The sequence below is a fragment of the Anabas testudineus genome, chromosome 14 (assembly GCF_900324465.2).
Source record: "Anabas testudineus chromosome 14, fAnaTes1.2, whole genome shotgun sequence".
In the NCBI taxonomy this organism is placed as follows: Eukaryota; Metazoa; Chordata; class Actinopteri; order Anabantiformes; family Anabantidae; genus Anabas; species Anabas testudineus.
Genome location: NC_046623.1, coordinates 3011586 through 3035183, shown reverse-complemented (window position 1 = coordinate 3035183; position 23598 = coordinate 3011586). Strand labels below are relative to the sequence as shown.

The window sequence follows — 23598 nt, the reverse complement described above, 5'->3', positions numbered from 1 at the left end:
TGCTAAAACACATATGCATATCATATATCACTTTCATATAAAGTATCTTTTGATGAGATGTCTGAAAGGTGAGTATTAAAAAGAGGAATGATTACAGCAAGTAACATCTTTTTCTGTGTTCATATGGGCACCTGATTGATCCTTTATAAAAGCAGCATTTTATTATTGCAGCTGGCCAAGGTAGAGGTGATTCTAGTTTTTTCATACACTGTAGCTGCAGTCATTTATTATAGTAAAGGAGAAGTCCAATATTGAAATACTCCAGCAAAATAAACAGTACCTCAGATAAGTAGTTAAATAAATGTACTTAGTTACATACCACCACCTTTGGTCATTTCTGACTTGCCAAGAATTTAACATTTTAACAGTTTTACATAGATTTTACTCTTAATCAGATCAAGGTGGAATAAGGTAATGATTGGTACTTTACACACAGAGACAGAGAGGAGGCAGAGTGAATAGGCATCCCCTCACAACAGATGATTGTTTATCCAAACTGCTTCAACGTGGTTCTGATTAATGAAGATAAAACCCGCAGTTTCATATTTACAAGGCTCTGTTGGGACATGAATGATGATTTTGTACATGTTTTCGGGTAGTTACCAAAAACAATGTTTAACCGATAAAGTGCTTGTGAATCGTATTTTAACTTACACTACACAGAGTGTAAAAATGTGTGTGTTTCATGCAGGTCTGCAGGTAGACTCTCATTTCTCAGCAGGACTTACCATTGAACCAACTTCAATGTTAAGGTTTCAAACTGTGCCATGGCAACAACTGGGTTACAAGGTCATTTCACTGAGACCTACATTCATTTGTTAGTCCAGCCGCATATTTACGGCCGAGCTATGCACATTTAGTGGAATGAGTGATCAAAATGTGAAGCATATCAGTGTTCATGTGTGATCCTTGCTTTTTAGAAAAAGCTGTAAGCAGGTCAACTGGTTCATGAATTACATTGATCCGGTTTTATAAAGAACAGCACAAATGAATATTTAGTAAGGATCCGCAACTGAAGTCATATGAGCTGACAGTGATGTGAGAAGTCTTTAACGACCTGACGCCACAAACACCATTTATCCCCTTTACATCTCCAGTGGACAGAAAGGAGACACACCCCTCGTTTAAAGGATGACTCACATAGCATGTAATTAAATTCTCACAGCAGCCTCCACCTTTCCCACAATGCCTCAAAATCACAGTAAGAAAATATCTCTCCTTCCCTTAATATCTTTGCTTTTCAATTTCATCTCTCTCCCCTCCCCTTCTCTGTCTTTGCCGCTGTCCCCACAGTCTTCTTGCTTTTCATTTTGTGCCTTTTCCTTAGTGTTTCCCTTCAGCACCCCCATCCTTGTCCTCCTCCTCTTTACCCCCACTCCCTGCAGAGCATTAGCTTGCAGTGGTCAGGCCGCTTGACAGCTGCTCCACCTGAGGAATATCAATCAATGTTGCTGTGGAGACCGAATCAGGCTCCCCTCTTGTATTTTCTAGTCCTTTTTCTTCCATCCACCGTCATGGTCTCGCATGTGACTGTTCACAGGCTGAACATGAACCACTATTTGCTTGTATGTTTGTCTAGCGTGTGAATGATCATTACAACGTGTGAAGATTTAGGTATTTAACTTCTTGAACCGATCTATTACAGGAGCATATATTTGCACCATTGGCTTCAAATTTCCTTGAGGTGCGACTAATTGAGTTGCAAATGCAAGCCCCAAGATGTCTCAGACTATCACTCCAGATGAGCCAGGCAGACAGGCATGGGATGGAAGTGTCTATCACTGATAACACATGACAGAAGAGTGAATACTGTACAAATTGTTTTATCCACAATGAAAGGACAACAAATAACCGTCACGGACTCAGCTGTTCATCAAACAAAAAAACACTACTCGGTGGCAAATACTTATGTATGTTTTTATATTTGTATTAGCATTTGTTTTCTTATGTGTACACAATTATGAAAAACAAACCAATACATGTTTTATAGTTGTAGTTGCTAAAAAATACAACCGACAAGTAAGTTGTGATTATGTCACCATGCAACAATTCCTTCTGGATAGTCAAATTATCAAGAGACCAATCACGTTGTTCCCTCTAATTGCTCCAATCTACCTTCCCATACAGCTTACACTCCCACTTTGAGCCAGTCCCCAAACATGGCCCCAACCCTGCTGCTATAGATAACACTAAGCAGTGAAATGACTCCCCACAGACACATCATCAGTGGCACTAGTGCCAGGCCCGCCAGCGGAGGGTTAAGTAAATATTGGGCAAAGCAGCTGCTCTCAGAGTACCATCATCTGCCTGTGTTCCTGCCTGGTCCCAGCCTGGTATAAATCACACGCAGCAATTAGTGCCACGCTGTCCCCCTGCCCTCGTTAAACAACCCCGCTGCAGAGGAAGCCCATAAACACTGCACACCAGCCTGCATGGGTGGAAGAAGGGGGGAACAGATGGATGGATGGACATTGAAGAGAAAGAATATTTGATCTTCCAAATCTGGCAAAATGAGCATTAGAATCTAATCTAACAGTCCTGAAGTTAGGCAAAATGCTAATGAGTGGCATTAGAAGAGATCTCGGTGGTTGGTTGTGGCAAACCTATTACCAAGGTACCTGAAACTGTCTGGGTATGTCTATTAGGAATGAGAAAATATAGCAAAAACATACTGTAACCATGGAGCTCAAAACCTTGATGAACACACAGGTCACAAGTTCAACAGAAGCTTAGATAATCCAAGGACGTTGTTGAGGTCCATTGAGGGACAATATCATTGGCTGTTTACGGTAAAAGGAAACATTAATAGCACCATTTGTATCTATGTTTGATTTCTCTACACAATCCTGGGCTTGAGAGACCTCTGTGTCATATCCATGAAGAAAAAGTTGGAACTATCAGGAGAAAAGGAAAGGTAAGTCAGTCCAGCAGATAATTTGTCTGTGTATTTCATTATGACAGGTTTTTTCTTTTTTTAAGTCATAAAGATGCACAGCCCTCATCAAGCAAATAAGCCTGGCATAAGATCAACTGTGCAATTTGAGCATTTATGTGTGCAGAGAGGGCATGACTGTCCATTTACAATACTTCCCCTACCACTAATCCTAGGTGAATAATCCTAAAGGTGAGGTGCATAGAGTGCAACACTCAATGAACATGTACAGTGAAATCGTTAAAGCCTAGAAATTACTGTGAGCAAAGGATTCCTACATGAACAGTTTGACTATATAAATTACACCCTCCGTATGTTCATGCATTCAAATACAATTAATATATTTGAATTAGAACTGATATTTCTTCATCAATAATAAACACGGATCATGGAAAAAATACATGCCTGTTTTATTCCCATTACAGATTTAAACAGACCACAAACAGATTCCTGAAAAAAGTGACAGCACACAGATCACACAGTCTTTCAGAAGTGTCTTTCTCTGTCTTTCTCATTTAGCTTATATACTTGCATTAGCCTGTGATGGTGTAATTTATGGTGCATTTTCTAAAAGGTGATAATCAATGATCACTGAGCTGATTTTTATTAAACATCAACTGTGATGCCAGTAATCTCAAATACTCAATTAAACCTTCAATGTAATTTAGCTGACAACAGCTGATGAAAGGACAAAAACAGCGGCTGGAGAAGAGGAGACATAGCCATCAGCACCATCCTATTACCATATTGCTCTAAATTACCACAATCACTGGGGGAGCAGTTAACATGCCACCACCCAGTGGAAAAAAAACAATCCCCCAAATAACATCAAAACCAATGTTGCTGATTTACATTCAGCTCTCTATGTGACTGTGCTACCAGTTGCTCTGGTGTCCACGCTAGTTAGGAGTTTTAGACACATCTAGAGATACGCAGAGGTAAGACAGAGGCAGACAGGGGGAGTGCTTAGGTGCTGAATAATGGTTCTAAGGAATGATGCTGTGTGCAGACTGCCCAACAGCCCAGATGAAGAGGCAGTTGGGGGGGGATGGAGGAAGAAGGTGGGAGGGCTGATATGGAAGAGGGGTGTGGGCAAATATGGCTGGAGCAGGTGGAGAACGCTGGTTAGCAGTGGTGTTACTGGTGCTGTAAATGCTTTGTACTGGTCTCTCGTATTCGTATTCCAAATTCCCTTTCATTTGTTTTTCCCCTCGTTCTTTTTCTCTCGCCTTCTCTTTTTTGTGGTGCATGCATAGATAAGAACTGTAGAAAGGAAGACAATGACAATGGTGCAACAGCAATCTTTCCGAAATCCCCCCCTACTCCCCCTCAATCCCCTTCTCTCTGTCTCTCTCAGACTGAGACCAATTCTCCTGTTTAAGTGCATTGTGTGAGAGAGAAAGACGGAGAGAGAGGTGAGCTGGTTACTGTGGCAACCAGGAGAGTGACTCTTAGGCAATGGCATATGCATAGTGAGAGAGAGAGAGAGAGAGAGAGAGAGAGAGAGACAGATGCAGAGGTGAAGGTGGAAAGTGCTGGTGAAGGGATGTACTGGAGGGAGGTGAGGGTACTGGTGGTGGTGTGTGTGTGTTGGGGGGGTGAAGGCGGTAGAGTGCAGGAGGCAGATCAGAGGGAGGTGTCAGTGGGTTACTGCGCACAGAGAGATTCACCCTCTTTTACTACTGTGGCAGAAGAAAGGGAGGCAGAAACAAAAGGAGCTGTCTTTTGAATGGTCGCTGTGCAGGATTGGACTGTCAGCGCTTCCTCCTAACAACCGCACTTTGCTTGCTGCTCCCACTCCCAGACACTTCCTTCCTCTATGCTTCTCTCTCTCTCCCTGTTCCTCATTCAGAGCACAACAAGCTTGAGTCTGACTACAGGTGATTCTGCAATTGAATTCCTTCCTCGACAAATGTAAAAACTGCTGGGGTTTTACAGCTGGATCTGACCATTAAAATGAATAAAATATACTTAACACTTTGACTTGACTGCAAATTATTTCAAGTAATAAACTATAAAAAAACACGAGAGATTTCTTTCACATTTTTCCAGCCTTATATGGCATTTTTAAGAAATACACACTGAAAGACATCACTGGCAAGTTTATTACAGTATATTCAAGGGTTTGTCTGGTATGGCCAGCAGATTATATGGAAGCATAATACAAATGATTAACAAAGACTCATAATTAGTGCTGCACTATTAATCTAATCACAATTGCAATCACAATGTCAACCTGTGCCATGATATAACCGCAGAAAGTTGCATTTGAATTAAATGAATCTGTACATTTGTAAGTTTAAAATATTCTGTTTATGTACAGTTTGGGAATTATCTATGCTCCCAATAAAGAGATGACCAGTCACTCTCAGTCTCTGCCTCTGTTTAGGCAGTGGAGTGTGTGGTCACAAGACTTTTTGGTGCGTCTGAAATACTTTTCAGACACAGCCTTTATCAAATTTTTTCTTTTCCAGCTGTTTTTTGATCAGACATTAAGTACTTAACTACTTTCAATAAAATGTGTCCATGAACATTACGGTGTCTCCTATATCATTCTCATCTCATTTGCATATATCATCATTTGTTTAATTAAATAAATTGCAGCCCTACACATAATATCAATACCTGTGACCTGACCAGACCAGACAAAAGCACCAAGTAAGACAAAAGCGGCATAACCCCTAAGTAAACCAAATGGAGCAGTGGTGCTTTCAATAGTGCATTTAGCTATCCACTTTTAAGAAGACATCTTCATTCATTCTTTCAAATGATCTTTAGCATCACTCAATTATTAAACAGCTCTAATTTTAATCTTGTTACATTTGTATGCCACACAACTTGATTATTATATATAGTAAAGTTAGCATTTATGTTTAAATGAGACCAATTAACCTTATAACTCTTTCCAGAGGCATTTTGACTTTTCTGGCCTGTTGTGAAGACAAGAGGAGGATGATAGTATGTACCCTCTGACCTTATGACAGGAGCCCACAGAGAAACAGACTGCCAGAGACAAACAGAGCCATGGGGTGGGTGTAATGAATATGCTGCCCCCTATGGTGGGGATGACCTTATAAACAACAACAAACTGTCACTATGGCCAGGCCTGCTGGGAGCTGCCCTCTGTGCAAGGGCAAATGGCCTGGAATTCACTGGACAGGGCTGCCAAAGCTCACAGAGGAGAGTGTCATTAGATGTTATAACACAAGACAAACTGCGGTCATTGTTACCTCATTTTAACAGTCAAGCTCACTGAGGGACGAAACATTAAAACTTTAAACATTAACCAGCTGATGAGATCACATGATCACAATACACACATTAGTCATGTTTGTCCCTTCATGATAGAGCATATTACCAACTGAGGGCAGCACAGCTTAACAAGGTAGATCATCAAAGGTCTAGTTGATGCTGCTGTGGTAAACACCATCTCAGTATGTCGTGCAACGCTAACTTACAGCTTTTATTATACAAGACAAGCTATGCCTGCAATCGCTGTGATCTCAGCCAGGCGTTCAGAATCAAACAGCAGAGGAGAGACATCCTCAAGTTTCAAGGGGGACTTTCATGTCACCATGAAGGAGACAGGGAAGAGCAGCAGAGGAGGGTTAGAAGTCAGAGCGAGGCATATGGCATTTTGAATTTTGGGCAATGAGAACTGACAGGTTAACTGAACATTTGGCAGGGGAGGGGTGTAGCAAGTGGTGGGGCGAGGGAAAGAAGGGTAGAGAAGGCACAGGAGTTGTGTGTGGGTTTTGGTATGTGTGTATGTGTGTTTTGGGTGAGAGGAGTAGGTGGGTAAGGTTGCTAAACATTCCCATCTGTTCGTGTCCCGGGGCCCTGCTAGGGCAGTTAGCTGCAGTCTTATGCAGATGAGGCGCTGCTGGGCCGGCTTCTTCCATTTATAGCAGAGAAATAATGATATAAATATATAAATACATTTGAATAATAGGAATGGCAGGATGGGGAAACAAGGAGCAGTGGGGTCAAGCTGTTTCCAAGGGAGCGTTTGCTTTTTACTATCCGATGATCACAGCTCCTTCAGGATGCGTGACTGCAGTAACTATGTCCTCATTAGGGTTTGCCTTCCTCTGAGCCCCGGCGCTGTCCCAGGAGAGAGATGTGCTTAACAGGTGTCCTCTACACACACTAATATGCATTATGTGAGCTATGAAAATGTGGTAGAATATTAAGCTATATCGATGATGTCTTGTCTGATACTGTGATTTCAGGCAATCTCAGTAGAAATATGTTCATTTATAGTCTAGTATAAAACCTGCAAACTAAATCCTATAACCAGAGATGAAAGTATGTACATTTAGTATTCTAAACACTGGGCATTAGATAGTTTGACAAGTTGAAAAGATTTACAGTATGACAGCTTGTAAAGTCCTCCTAAAAATATTTCTCAGCGTGTCCATAGTCTTATAAAACCTGATCCCAGCCTACACTGTACTGTCCCGGACTGAGGAGGGGGTTTAGGAGGTAACTGAGTGAGATATTTGCATCACTCCCATCTCTGGTCCTAGATAGAGTCATGTCATGTGTGTGCTCCCACCGTGCATGATCACATATTCAAATGAGGATAAGGAGGTTTTGATGGAATAAACAGAATAGAAGAGGAGGCAAAAAAAAGGGCCAAAGAACCGGGGGAAGGAAAGCAAAGCAGGAACTGATTCAAATCTGGTAAACTGTCAAAGAGAGGGATTACCCCACCAAATCCCTGGCGAAAATAGAGAGACCAAAGTTATTTACTAGCCTTACAACCAGCTGCAAACCATCTGTACTTAATTGTAAGACACAAACTTTATGAAGATCAACTGGGGATTTGACCACAAAGCCTCTTATGCCGCTGAATTGGTGTCCCTGCTTCGAGGGAGAGTATGGAATGGTGCTCGAGACATGTCACATGTGCACTGGAGGCTACGGACATAGCTCTCCCACTAGTCTCTCCTAAACACACAGGCAAACCTTGTTTATTAGAGTAACGGTTGGTATGCAAGGGCAGGGAATTAAGGGGCCCTTTACAAAGCATACAACAAACATCCACACACACAAACTTAAACATTTAACACGCAACTGGCCACAGCCAGCATCAGAACATTTAATTGGCTTGAGCTTTTTAACGTGAGACATGTCATTAGATTCCAATTAGGCATGTAAGTGGTCTAATAACCTGCACTTAGCCATGTAAATCAGAATAAAGAAAAACAATACCCACACTGGCCTTAAGATATCAGCCCAGCACAAAATCTGCATGTGGCATTGTTTAATGTAGGTCATTGTGCATTATGTTGTTCTTGGCAGCCTTCTGAAGACAGGAGATAAGAGGTTGTGTCCAAGCCACTGAATGGCAGGTAGCCAGGGTAATCCTATTTAACAAGATCTGAGCTGAATCTGGGGTGGGGAGCGGTGATGGGGTCACATGAGGAGCACGTCGAGGTCAGGATGTGGCTTTGTGGGTGATGTGGTCTTAAATATTGTGGATCTTAAAAACTATGTACGCCACAGCTCAGTTTGTTTACCTTTAATGAGAAAGAATAGAAATGTACATTAAGTCCAATTAACACTAAAGTGACCATTTTATTTTGCTGTTTGTTTCTAAATGGACAGAATTGCAGAATAAGGAGGCAGGGCTTTTCTCCACGATTGCATCACTTCTAGGAAACTCACAGACGGGTCATCCAAGAACAAATATCTAAGCTGCTGGCTGCTTTAACTCATTTATTTTCTTCCACTGCGCTAATTCCTCCCGTCTCCATATGTTAAAGGCTGCAGGGGGGAGTAAGTATGTGTGTGTGTGTGTGTGTGTGTGTGTGTGTGTGTATGTGTGTGTATGGGACAGGATAGGGTGGAGGGGTGTCAGGGATTAGGCCATCCTGTCTGGACATAAGCCTGGTGTAATCATCCTAGAAGCTGGTCATTGTGCATCTCTGTCCAGTATGGATCTGGATCCCAGGATGTCCCCTTGTCAGAACCTTAGTGACTATGAAAAAAAAAACACACTGTGGAACATCAAACCCTCAGACCATCAAAATACAATTGTAAAGAAAAACAAATTAAAACACATGTCAGCAAAACTGACTGCCCCATCACCACATACCATTCATTCATTCAACTTTCCCCACTGTCAATTTTGAAACACATCCAGATCCATCTGAACCAGTAGTATTGCCAGTGCGTCACATCGTAACTTGTAATAAACCTCCACTCCCCGCCCCACTACTCTCTACCTTCCTCATTAGCAGGTATAATCCCTGATGGCCCATCTGTCAGACACCAAAGCCACAAAACACAGAGCAAACAAGGCTGGAAGAAGCTGGCCGTTATGAATGGCCCGACCGATCACGTGTGTTTGCTTAGGCCCTACACAAGCACACATTGCTGCTACAGCGCTGCTATTGTCACACTGAGCTCCAGGAGAAAGACTGTGGCACCTGCAGTGCACCTGCCTGGAGAGGATAGCTGTGTGTTTGTGTCTGTTTTATTATTACTATTTGCTTGTTTTAGGCAGTTTGGCATAGTGCAGTGGATCCCAGCTGTTAGCTAATATTTTTCCTAAACAAAGCAAAGAAGCTGAAAATGAAAAAAAGAATGGTGCTGTGTATTCCACATCAGTTTGGCTTTTCAACATGAACTAAGGGCTACCACTGTTGTGGTAATGCAGACTGGCTGACACAAAATGGCTGCTTTGGACTGAAAGAGGCAGTAAGCCAGAGCAGCAGCAGCAGCAGCCTAGACAGAGCAAACCTTTTACCATCCCTCTATTCCTCACTCTTATTGAGAGAAGATTAACAAATCACCAGCAAACCACTGCTTGGTTTCCCCCCACCCACCCCCTCCTAAGACTTCCACAATATCACCATCACATCAAGACACCGAGGGGGAAGGGGGTTACAGTGTGACCACCGCCTCCCTAGGCCACCAAAACCAGGATTACACTGTGTAAATGTAATCCTGGTTTGGGGGGTGAAAGGATCAAGGCACTAGAATACACAATGTAATCAGGAAGAATGTCTACACTCTAAGAATCAGAGCACAGGATAAGTCCTCACACAGATTTATCCACAATGTCAATTAGAACATATGTTGAGCCACATTTACTGACACATGGCACACTTACTGAACACTGGCCGCCGACGCTGTACCTTTATAATATGATTTTATAGTCACATTTTAACAAGTTTAGTAATTGACTCTTTATAATGATTTCATTATTATTATATATATTATAAGTTTGATACATGTTGTTACATGCTTAAAGGAACAAAACTGATATACTAAGGGAAGTGTGTTTGTGTGTGTGTGTGTGTGTGTGTGTGTGTGTGTGTGTGTGTGCGTGTCTTTCCATGTGACTAAATGGCCGCACAAGGTCACATGATCTGGTCTCCATTTTGGAGTGGTGTGCATGTGTACAGGTTGAGCAGCTTGTCAGACACACCTGGGACACACAAAGATAAGCACACTACAGATGCAACTTTAAGCCTGCACCTTGCTAACACAGAGTGCACAGAGGTGACAGGTGGAAAAGAAAAAGAAGAAGAAGAAGCTAAAGTGAAAAGAAGAAGAAACTGGCTAACATACAAAGAGCTTAATAGCTGCTGAGAGAGAGAGGAGCTTATCTTCCCACCACAGCTAATATGAGCTTCTCAATTAGATGAAAGGCTCTCTGCCTTTCTCTAATTTTTTGTTCAATTTCTCCAGGCAGTTTATTTAGGGTGGGGGGTGGGGGGTCGGGGGGAAGAAGAAAAAAAAGAGAAGGGAGCCTGAGCAAACCGTATTGGCCAAACGTGTGACGAGTCATAGCAAGCTCCAGCCAATCAGGCAGAGCTGACAGCATCAACTCAGGCCCTCAGCAACAACATGACTATTTACTGTATGCAAGAAGAAAATCTATTTGGGGTTCATCACTGTCCGTCCAACAAACCACACACACTAAAACATTAAATTCAGCTGTCTTGAATGCTTGAATTAATTATCTGTTAAACTGTAGTTTTGTGTTTTGTCTGCACTTTTCAATGAGTTTGGAACAATGCAAAAAAAAAAAAAAAAAACCTGGAGTATTATTATCAGCAGCTGCAGAAGGAGCAGTAGCACCTAATGTGCTAATTGAACTTGCATTCTGAAAACAGAGATATTTTTATACACTTGATTCTGTATTCTGCATTATGGATTAACTGGGATTATGCAAAGGACCCTTCATGCATTCACTTATCAGTTTAATTTCTTTGTCCTCTGAATTATTTTTACTTACTTCCTCAGTATTGTATCGCTCTCTATAGTTGTCATGTGGAACTAAAGGATTATGCAGGCATTTCTAAAAAATTAGGTTTCCTTACTTGAGACAAAATAATGTAAATCGCTGCTTCTATGTAAATGTTTTCACTACTAGGAGTTTGCACACAGTAAAATTCTTTTAAGCCATTTATTCAAACACAGAAATGCAATCCTTAATTTAAAAAACTGTACGATTGTTAAAAAAAACTGTAAAATAATTTAAAACCTTGCATTTAAACAAGAACATATTTTAATAGAAAAAAATAGTCTTATAAGAAATCAAATTCTTTTTGAAATTATATTTTATTAGATTAAAACTAAAAAGGATTAAATATGTTCCTAAAACACTGTCAGCATGTAAATGTACAATTTGTTCCTGGCCTTGAATATAAAACACAAAATCTGTTTTTGATATAAATGTATATAAGTAAATATTTTGTAATTATTGTAAAAAATATGATTATACTGTTATGGTCTATCTAATTGGAATTCTATACACAATAATTAAATAAATATAATGAACATAGAAATTTTTTTTTGTTTTTTTTTGTTTTGTGGATAAATCTACTGTGACAAGAAATAATGTTGGATTAAAAAAAACAAACAAACAAAAAAAGCATTTAAAATCACCTTGAATAAACATGTGAAGTGTCTAAACTGATTCTTAATCATCCCCTCTCACCATCTGCTCCTCCACTCTTCTATCAGAGTCAAGGTTACATATCGCAGCTTGAAAAATGCTGCTGCAGAAGTGTAGCGATACATGACGGGGCACCTGGGCAAAGCTGGGGGGGACAGAAGGGAAAGGGGGTGTGGAGACGGTGGGGGTTAAAAATCCCAGAATGCACTCAGTGTGCAACAAGCAGACTACATGCATGTTGTACCTCCTTAGCTGACTGAGATGTCTCGGTCAACTTTATACTTTTTACTTCTTTTGGCTTTTAGTTATTTACATCTACATACATCTGCAATGCATTTTCCCATCCTACTTGCAGTAATTTTGTGAACTCTGAAACTGAAATTTGATGTGACTGAATATTCTCTAAATCATAGGTTAAAACCACATCCACATTTTAGGCCTGTAGAGCTTCTAAATAATAAATAATGATAATTCACTGGAACGTTAAAATGTTCCAGCAAACAAAGAGGGACACTGGAAACAATTGCATGTCAGTCGTGGCGTTGTGGTGATGTCCAATGACATTTCATTTCTTGCCTGTCCCTTTTTATAAGAATCATGACGAGAATGCGAATCCGAGGGCCTGCATGTCATGATTCTTCATTAAAGCTCAAGTCATGAGTTTCTTCCTCTTGTTCTTTCTTTTGTTCGTTCACTGCCTTGCAGTAACATGCAGAACAGGCAGGAAAAGACAGTGGAGAGGGAGGGAGGCTGTGAGTGGCATGCATGGACGGCCCCTCTGTCTCTCAAAGACACTGCAGCAGCTGCATGCACGCGATAAGCGCAACCATTCACAGCCAGCTCCCCTCTTTCCTCCTCCTACACACCAACACACACACACTCTAATACACTTTTCTTCTCTCCCTCTGTCTCCCTACCACACACACACACACACACACACACATACAGATATTTCATCCACATGTTCTACAATTTCGAGAAGGCTTTGTTGCCTGATAGAGGTCTTCCATGTAAAAAATAAAAAATAGTGCCCTGATGTCCAAGTGCAGCTGGGTTAAACATGGATGAGATTGAGATTTGGGGTGGGGGTTACCTTTCTTTTTTTAATCACATAGGCAACTGCAAAGACATTTCTAGATACTGCCACTAGCTGTTCACATGCATCGCTTAGTCTGATGTCACTTTTCTTTTAAACCTGACTCCCTCTTATGTTTGTACTTAACCATAAGAACTGGGCAAATGCCTGAAGATAATTTTTCCTTAATGACGAATGACAAATCTCTGTGCTCCATTCATTGTCGACCTTTGTTCAAATGTTCAACGTTTCTGCATTACAGTAGCAACTTGTAACACCCTGCATTCCAAAGTTGTTTAGGTCTGAATTCATCTTTCATGTCATGCTGTGCTTCCACACAGACGGGAAGAGCTCTCTCTAAACAAATGTTCCTCCAAACATACACAGTTCACCTCAAATACATACAACCTGCTCAGCCCAGTGCTATCAGCACTTTAATTTACACATTCAAGGGTTGAGCTTTACGTACAGCTGGGCCTCCAGCAATGTATTGCAAGAAACATTTAAGATACAGTATGTGTACCTACACACACACACACACACATACATAAATCTATATATCTATATATCTATATATATATAGATATATATACAGATATACGTATATATACTTCCTTTTTTATGTGTTGTGAAAATATCTAAACTCCATGCTTATCACTGATCCACTGATAATGTCCATCCTCAGATCCGCACAGTACACACAATGTCTAAGTGCCAATTAATCTGTGGCTCCTTCCACGATTAGCTCATGTTACGCTTATAGCTAATCTGTATCTTGGCAGGGAGCCACGCATGACCTGGCTTCGGTCCAGGTCCGGGAGCTGCGGAGGCAGCAGCCATGAGCTAGCCCGGCACAGCGCTGAGCAGCCTGGAGAAGATGTGCCAAACTGCAGCGGCACAAAGGAGACCTCACTGTTTATCAAAGATTAAGCAGTGTTTAGTATCTCTCCCTTGACCCTCCTCCTTCCTCTCCCCTTTATCCCGCATGCGCTCAAATATACGCATGGCTGTGCGCGCGCACACATATGCACACACACACACACACACACATGCATGGACCACCACCTCCAGCTTACACCCTAATTGTTCCCAGCCCCGAGAGTTTAATAAAGAACAAATTGCAGTTATTGGTGAGCAAACAGCGCAGTACGGAGGTGGGAGTGTGATCATTGCAGTTAAGAGACAGAAAGGGCATCAACCAATTTAATTAATATCTCTGTCAGTCTCAGGCTGAGACTAGTGAGCACACACAGTACAACGTAATGGGGATGTTTCCTGCTGTTACTGGACACTTATGACACATTTGTAACACAGTGCATCAGGATCTGAACATCAAACACATACACTCATGATTTCTACTTGTAATGTTGTAATTAAATATTCGGAACATCTGACACAATCATCATATGAAATGATCATCTGACAGTTTTATTTAACATTTATGACATAATATACTGACTCTGCTTGTCTACCTCATGTTTATGTAACATCATTTATTTATTCATGGGTTTCTTTTTTCTTTCTTTTACCCTTACAGCTGATCATGCTGCCTACACACTGCCCAGCCCAACTGTATCTACGCGTCATGTTCCCATAATTCTTTGTGGCAGCTGCAGCCAGATTCATGCACACAGGTATTGATTTTCTTCCCAGTTTTTTTTTCTTCAGCGCAACCCTTTATTTATCTCGCTAAGCCCCTGCCACAGGGTGTGAGGAGAGAACTGGCTCCCAGCTTGTGAGAGGACACAGCGAATTCAACGTGAGAGACACTTACCACATAACCGGGAGTTTTTTTTCTTTCCATTTATCTGTTATTTATCTGACAGCACTGCTCTGCAGCAGAGTATAATCCTGCACTGTGTGAGACACGTGTAGGTATGTGTGTGTGTGCGCGCGCGCGCGTGTGTGTGTTTGTCCTGCTCGTCCATCCGTCCATACAAACATTCCATTCTCTACAGGCCACCTGACCCATTTTTCTGTGTGAATAAGAATACTCCAGCCAATCATGGGCAGACAGAATGACGAATGCTGGAAAAAGACTCTACATCCAGCCTGTCACACATCAGAGTCCCAACCCTGCCTGTCGACAGAGCGAAGGAGGGAAAGGGAGACAGAGAGACATAGTTATCCTTGCTCCTCTTTCCCCCTCCTTTGCTTTTCTCCTTCTCCTTCTGCATCTCCACCACACAGGGACCAGTAAAACCATTATCCGCCCACCCCAGCCCCCCGGCTCAAGGTTGTGCTGCGCCAGGGGCTGTGCTTCCTACGTGGCGTTCTATGAAAAAGGGTAAAACCGACAGTGAGCAAGCTGCAAGACTGAAAAAAATAACAAAACAAAAGACATGTAATATGCCACATTACCTGTAACTCTACAACACACTGTATGTGGCAAATGATTACCTCCCATTCCACCCTCAGTTCAGATGTTTGCAGTAGCAGGAAAGTCACGATCCATCTAAAAATACTGTTCATCCAGGATAAGAAAGAATTGAAATTGACCTTTCTTTTATTTCAAATTCTTCTGTTTTTCTTGTCCAGTGTCGCCTAGTGCTGCTTAGGTGGGATTGTTTTTTTTTTCTATAAAATTCTGTATACAGTTAAACCTCACACTGTAAAGTGCCTTGAGATGAATTCTGTTGAAAGTTTGGACTATATAAATATGCTGAATTGAACTGAATTGTTGATATATGTTAATAAAACCTTTATGCAACTTGATAATATTCTTAACTGTTAACCCTGTGTGGCCAAACACAGCTGCCTCTAAGGACGTCTCAGGGTTAAAGTGTGTCCATAGTGACAAGAATGAGTTGACTACATGCAGGTCAGTTTAGGTTTTGCTTAAATCAACTGCAGGACCCTATACCAGCCCTGCTTTGTAGCCACCTTGAAATGGAGGAGGAGGAGTGGAGGTGACACAGTGGGCACTGTGGAAACACATGATAACGTCCGGCAGTCTTCTGATAGTCGCTCTTGATATTTACTTCAAAGGCCCATTATACACAGCCAATTAAACCAACATAGTGTGGCTGGCTCGTCTTCCTCTCGGCAATGGCTGCGGGGATTGAGGCTGGCTGCAGAAATAACTCCAACACACATCCCAAATGTCAACAAACATGAAAGAAACTGTGAAAAACACAACACGGCCCAGCAAAGGGCCAGACTCAGAGCGTTAGAGCAATCTGCAAGGAGCAATATCCATAAACAACTGTCTCTACATGCTGGCAAAACCAGCAGCTCTCAGTGATGATTACTATGAGATATAACATAATGTATGCCATTCATCTGTGAATATTGTAGTAGGAAAAGACGAAAAGACAATGAGGGAGGGTTGAACAGAGCAAAGAGAATCTGTGGTGCGATGGCCGACAGCCCTTGAGCTTAGCATGTGTGCTGAATGAAAAGAAGCCCCCCTCTGGGTGTGTGTGTGTGAGTCTCTGCAGTAGTGCTGGGGGGTCGGCCCTCTCTATGCCCTACTGGTGCTGAATGCAGAGCAGACAGCATCGGGCCGAGGCAAATGACTACAAGGCCTCCTCAGTGACTGCAGCACAGGCTGCACCTGGGGAATGGCCCTGCACAGCAACACAGCCACATCACAACACATTCCAAACAGGAGGAGGTACATACAGTGTATATGATTTTTAGTCCACATTTTCTTGATGTTAATCACTCCAAGTCTAATCACAGAGGCCTTATTATCTCTTGATAGCAGATGGTGCTACTATACCTGCTACAGTAGGTTCTAACTATAAAATATTGCCTTTCAACAACACCTGCTACTAATATATACACATATTCTTCTGCTCCAGTCCACTAGTACCAACACAAACCACGCCAGCTCTAGAGTATTACACACATCATTTCTCTGTATCCCGACACAAATCCAACTGTTCTGTGGAATTCTTCTGCTCTATATGATCAAGACAAATAGACCTCGTGGCTCAGGAGGTACAGGATTGTACATCAGTTGTGCGGTTGGCGGTTTGATCCCTGGTCCATATGTCATTCCATACAGTATGTTGAAGTGTCCTTGGGCAAGTCACTAAACCCCAATGCTCACAGAGGCAGTTTGCTGACATGAGGTGATTGAGAAGTAACATTTTGCTGGTCTTTAAAGAAAGTAGCTTTCAAATATAAGTGTTGTTTCTGACATGATTACTTTACCACTTGTTTTTTAACAAACAATCACCTAGACATCACGCTGTTGTGAAGCCCAGGATGACAGTGTCTACCACAGCCGTCAGTACACCAAAACAGCACACGGATCTGAGCTTATTAATGCTTTAGATAGATGTAAAAAAGCAAGATGTGTTATGAGTAAAAGATTGTCTATTTATTTTGATGTGAAATATCTGGAAAATGACCTATATATGCTTCTTTTTCTTGATCTATCCGACCACTTGAAAGCACCAGGTCTCATTAACTTTGGTCTCTTGACAAGGACCAACTGTGCAGGAAGCAGTAGACAGATAGTATTGACCATTGACCACTTGGACTATGACTTTGGATTAGGGTCAACTTTACAATAACAGACTCCCCTCTGTTTCCTCGAATTACAGTAAACCAGTAAACCCATCACAATCACACTTGATCCAGATTGGCTTCAGCTTCTGGACAATAATTGAAAACCTCTTGGCTAAGATCAGTTTGTGGCCTTTGAATTGATGCATTATGTGTGTATCCAGTCACAGTTACAGCTGGCTTCAGCAAGTTTCTTTATAGTTCACATGTAAAAAAAACAACAACAACCAAATAAATGTTTAAAAGTCAGCACTGGAGCATTAACTGTTTTTGTTAAAACCCACGGTTACAATAGTGCACTGCTACTTTGATGTCCGAGCTGAATGCATTTTTCATCATAATTTTCTATTCTATTCTAATGGACACCAGGGTTCTGTAAGTGGTGCTTTGTTAGTCGACCCTGCAGCAACTCAAAAAGGTCTATGTCCAGTGAGAGTTACAGAGGGCCTGTCTGACGGGCGCTGAACATCATGCTGTTCCTTCCAAACTGAAAAGCCAATTCAATTATTTATGTCAGATATAGAAAAGCTAGATTTCCCAAAGTTTAAGTGTTGATATTATTTTTTTCATTAAAATTTGAAATGTTGAAGCTTTGTTATGAGATGAGGGCTTGAGCCATCTTGCCTTGAGCTGTCAGTTGGTATGCATATAGACTCGCAGACGTGGATACGCACACATACAAAGTGCACTTAAAATGTGTGTAGGAGAGGATGAGGGGAATGGACAGTGCGTCAGTAGGATGCGTTCACTGAGACGTGAATAAAGACCATTTGCTCGTGGATTCATAGGCTTCCGTCATCCATTATTTAGCATGGAGAAGAGCAGTGGATTGGTGGCTGAGTGATTTTTCTGACAGTGTTTACATGGCTGACGGCTACAGATGTGATGATTTTTATGGATCAGGATAAACAATTTGCGGTGCAAAAACCTTTTCTGTGATGACAGCAAGTGAAAAAGTTGCAGGTTTCCAACAATCAAGCATCCCACAGTCAGTTCAGTTCTTTAGTTAGCTTTAAACTTGCAGCCATATGGTAAAACAGCTACTTCAAAATGTGTTGGAAAAGTCCAAACACACCTATTGAACAGTATAGATTTATTATAACCACTGTATATATCTGTTTCTGATAACATGCTCAGGGCAAATCCTTTTAAGGACAATTAAAAGATTGCTATAGATTCCAACATGGCTGATTTCACCTGAACAGACAAATGTCAAACATCAAGAAGAAAAAAAAAGCCGTCACTAGCCTGCATTGCCCCTCCATCCAAAAGCAAAATGACATTAGTGCTTGTCTATTGAGTTTGCTAAATGCCCCACATAAAGTGAATTTGCCCCCCAGGGCTGGGAAACAATCACGCAGGCGAGTGTTCCATTTAAGTGATTTGAATGATCGGAGTGCTGCAGTGCTCCCTATCAGCCAGAGAAATGGGTCAATACACTGAGACTAAGTGACATGGCTGGCAGCCTGTGCTCTCGTGGAAGACCGGGCAGAGGAAGAGGAGCGGGACCTCACTGTCATTGGGTCAGACAGACATAGATACACAGACACACACACACAGACAGAGCAGGCCTGGCTAACTGGTGAAAGCTTTGTGTAGGATCATGAGGGTTTGTACAGTGAACTCAGTCATCACGTACCTCTGTTGTCACAGTGCTCAACACAGGACAAACACCACTTTATACAAATGGTCACTTAGCTAGGATACATTTTAGTTAGAGTATCGGAACAACACTGAAAGATGAACTTGTCAATCACAGCAAATTGATGATTGAGACCTCCTCCTCACTCGAGCAGTATTGTTAATGTCATAACATTTCTCAAAAATAAGTGCTGCACTTCAGCTAAAGCTGAATCTCATCTCTTTCTAGGACTGCTCTGTGTTTATATTATTGTCTCTCATAACACTAGTTGTGTCATTAGTGAGAATCTTACAAGAACAACTGATCAATATTTTCTTTTGTAACTACATGCTGATGCCAAATCAACAAAGATGACTTACTTTCAGCATTGATTGACATTGTGTCTTTCTCCCAGGACACAACAGTGATGTAGGCCTCCACTGAGGCAGGTATAATGCACTTGAAGACCGCCACATTGCCTCTCATGGCTTTCTGGTCCTCCACCCGGACAGTGTAGGGCTCTCGTAGGACTAGGGAAGAGGGGACAGAGAGAGGTGTTTGTGATGGAACACTGTTAATGCTGTGCTAAAACATGCTTAGACACTTCCTCATAATGGACATGTAGACATTTGTGAGCGACTGACCAGCCTTAATGTGAACATCTTGGCTCCTGATTCTCCCTGAGGGGTTCTCCGCTGTGCAATAGTAGGTGTTGTCGTGGATGAGTTTGCTGAAGCTGGAAGGGGGGATGTGGAAGATCTGAAGGGTGCCATTGGGGTGCACATGGCGGATCCCTGGCACATCATAGATCTCCTCGCCGGTGGCCAGGTACCAGCGCAGTGAGACAGGGGGCACGCCTGTGGCGGGACAGGGCACTGATGTCCCTGTGGTGCTGGCGAACACTACCTCTTGCACAGATGCATTGACAAAATATAAGCTGGAACGTAGATCTTCACAGAAAACTGCGGACAGAGAAATTACAGACTCAATGTTAGATAACTGCAACAGTTTCAATATTAATAAAAAAATGAACTTTGCATTGCGTAATTGTTTAAGTAACAAAACTGTCTCCTTTATTGTTAAACCCTGCATTACAGAACAGTGGTTGCATGTGACGGAACTGTGCTGTCTTGCATCTCTGTTTTTCTTTGAATTTAGGCCGAGTAGACTGTGTTTTTCCCTGGATGACAGTTGTGTTGGTGCTCACTGCAGTGCAGAAAGGTTGCAGTAGTGTGTAGCTATTGCTGTCTGAGAGACATTGCAGCAAAGCTGTGAGAGTGCAGCAGTGGATGTGAAATAACAGAGCCGGAACAGAACATATGCACCAGTGGCCACGCCCTTCCTCAGAAACATGCACATGTGTGCATACAGTATGTCAAACGTACACATGCAGAATACCAAGACATACACAATACTTTTCTGCACAAACAAAAATGAACTGTTGCCATTGCCTTCGGGAGTAATAATCCAATAACAGAGACATTTCTTATAAACATACTTAGAAAAGAGACACTCATTTGCCTACAAAATGTTTCAATTGCAAGTCATCTATGAGACTTGCAATTGAAAGTCTCAAAGAGTCATCGGCAAGTGTCAAATTAAAGAAAACAGCACTAAAAACTGGTCCAAAGTCATTTTGAGATGTTTGCGTAGGAGAGCACGTTTCCAGTCACCTTTACTAATGAAGCAGGTCAGTGTAACGTGATGCACTCCACTGTGGTTACCCTGTTACTGTGCAGAACAGAACTCCTTGCTGTAATGCCAACACTATGGGCGCAAAGCCAGGCAGGAGAGTTTATTCAATACATCCACTTCCTATTTTACAGTTTTAACTTGTAGAGATAATAAATAATGTGAGATAACAGCACACCCAGACTGGGATATTTCTTTACATGTGACAAATGTATAGAAATATATATAATGCATGAAGTCATGTTTTAGTTTTTTTGGCTTTATGTGACGTTAAACTATATTTATTAATCACATGCTGATGGGTGTAAGTACATTTAAAGCAGTGCTGTGTATCTATTATTTGTTCAGGAGACCAAATAATCCATTGCAATACTACAAAGGTTTGAGAGAAAACAAGCAAATATATTAATGCTGCAAGTTGCACAGAACAAAAATAAGCTGATGAGAAACTGATGGACAAAATCAAGCACCCACAATGTCATAGAATGATTTACTCTATGACTTAGCATGATACAGAATTAAGTTAGGCTACATGCATAAATATACACTCAGTTGTTGGTTACTAACTAAAATTAGTAGTCTAATTAGTCTAATACAAGCCATAAATCCTTTTTTATAGAGGTGGTCATGTTTTAGAGTTGTGTTTATTCCACAGGATGGTCATTTTGATGGAGGATACCAATTCATTTTATACCCCACCCGACCTTCATCTGAGATAGAATCTTCCAGCTTCTAATTGACTGAACACACCTGATGCAGGTAATCAGCAGTGAGCAGACTAGGGATAGGTGGAAAGCAAGCAGGGAAAGAGGGCCTGAGGACCTGGATTGAGAACCCCTGATATAGCTTGTGCTACTGTTGATCTGAACTGCATAATACAGTGAAGCATATCCATGATTTGATCACTTTGCAGGATTTCTTTTCTAAATGTTAGTTGCTTGCATGTCTATAGTTGTCAGTGCCTTGCCTGCATGCAGGAACTACATTAAAATTTCAGGGTAGGCATAACTAATCACACAAATGGAACCTGATGTAAAGCTGCTTCTACTGGTACTGTCACCTGTAAACAGTGATATTAGCTATGAAAATGTTGAATTCTGTCTGTCCATACGAGGATGATAAAAAATTGGTACTAAATAAAATGTATGAAGATAGAAGTTACAATTGGTTTGATGCACGCTGAAATGGTACAAATATTGGGACAAACTAAAAGAACTACTAATTAAATACTGTTAAAATCTGTTGCATTAACAGAGTAAAGACAAAGGAATAATGGTGATATCCACCTAACAATTCAATGAACAAAGAGTGACATGGTGAAAAAGAGTTGACTGGATATTTAAAGCTAATCGGAAGTTGTATAAGTTGCGTGAGCAGCTCATATCAGTCACCTACTGTATATATTTCAGGCATCTGTACTGTATCTCTCCAGCCTGTGCTCTCTGCTAATGTAGCTTTCCCCTTCTGTCACGGGCCTGCCTGCCTGTGCGACAGCTGCCAATCCCCCTCCCTGGAGACCAAACATTTTAGCGCTTCATAAATTCCTAATGAGCGCGTTCAAATCACCAACCACTTCCAGCCACTGGTCGTTCAACCTGACAAACAAACATTGTGGCGTACACATGTTTCCGCACATTTATAGCTATACTCACTTCACACGTGCAGTACTCAGAGGGCCAGTCCTGCAGGTGTTGAAAAGCCAACGGCTGTAGCTGTCGACAGCTACAAGACTGTGGCATTTTTATCTAAGATGTAGCAGGAAAAGGCAGAGGAGTGGTGACATGAGACAGTTTTTATCGACTGACTGAAACACATACTTGGATTACATTGTTTGGAAGTGTAGTCAAACATTGAGGTGTCATATTACCAGTACAGGAGTAATCTGACAAGAGCGAAAACCTCACAAACAAGTCTGTGTATTGTGTAACAGTGACTCTGTGAGTGAGTCTATCTTGTTTAGTAGCCGGTATCTGACATATACTCACAATTCTCTGAATGTGTAAAGAAGACATCTATGAATCTTAAATTATCATCAAGGTTCATTAAAAACTTGCAAGACTGCTTCATTAATACACTCAAATCTGATCTACTACTTGGAACGATAAACTGAGAACTTGTCAGAAGTTAATTTACGGCCTTGTAATCACACTGAGTAACAGCTTGTCATAGGTTTTCTCAAGTAGGAAAAGCTGCCGTCAAGATGATCATAAAAGCTCAACATCTGTTGAATATCAAGGAGCTACTGCGACAGTGTGACTGATAAGTGGAGTCACTCTTCTGTCATGATTTGCTTTGTTTCCAAAACAGATGATTTCCCAAACAGCAGCAGTAATTAGAGAAAAATGGGGCAAGATTGAAACCTCCACTGGCAGAAACAGTATAATCTGAAGATGCTACTGCAATAAACTACTGACTAAAAACATGGTCTGGGGTGAGGCATGCATGTGTACCTGTTATTGTTCAGGAATACATTTATCTTATTGTGTTTCAGTATTGCAAAAGACACTGTATGTTCAGTGTCGATTCACTGTCACTTCCACAAATGTACAGGTACAATATAGGCATAACACATAATTCTGCATAAATCTAAAGTAATCGCATCAGTAATAATGACTTATATATATATATATATATATATATATAGAGAGAGAGAGAGAGAGAGAGAGAGAGAGAGAGAGAGAGAGAGAGAGAGAGAGAGCCTAAACACCTCCACTTTGAAGTGTTGTCCAACATGGTTGGTTTCAATATTAGATGAGTTAAAAACAACTGTGTACTGTTTGTGTTTGTATTCACACTGTATAAACAACAATAAAGTGGATTACTGTGATACCAGAGAACAGTCT

At 41.4% G+C, this 23598-nt stretch overlaps 1 protein-coding gene across 1 annotated transcript in view; it reads right to left on the bottom strand.

The window, feature by feature from the left end:
- Window positions 1–23598, bottom strand: part of dscama (Down syndrome cell adhesion molecule a) — a 72442-nt gene that overhangs the window by 35133 nt on the left and 13711 nt on the right. Inside the window, exons 2-3 of the mRNA XM_026370201.1 lie at window positions 19708–20025; window positions 19444–19593 (exon numbers count right to left, since the gene is read on the bottom strand). Of these exons, the coding sequence (XP_026225986.1) occupies window positions 19444–19593; window positions 19708–20025 (468 nt within the window). The remainder of the gene's footprint in view (window positions 1–19443; window positions 19594–19707; window positions 20026–23598) is intronic.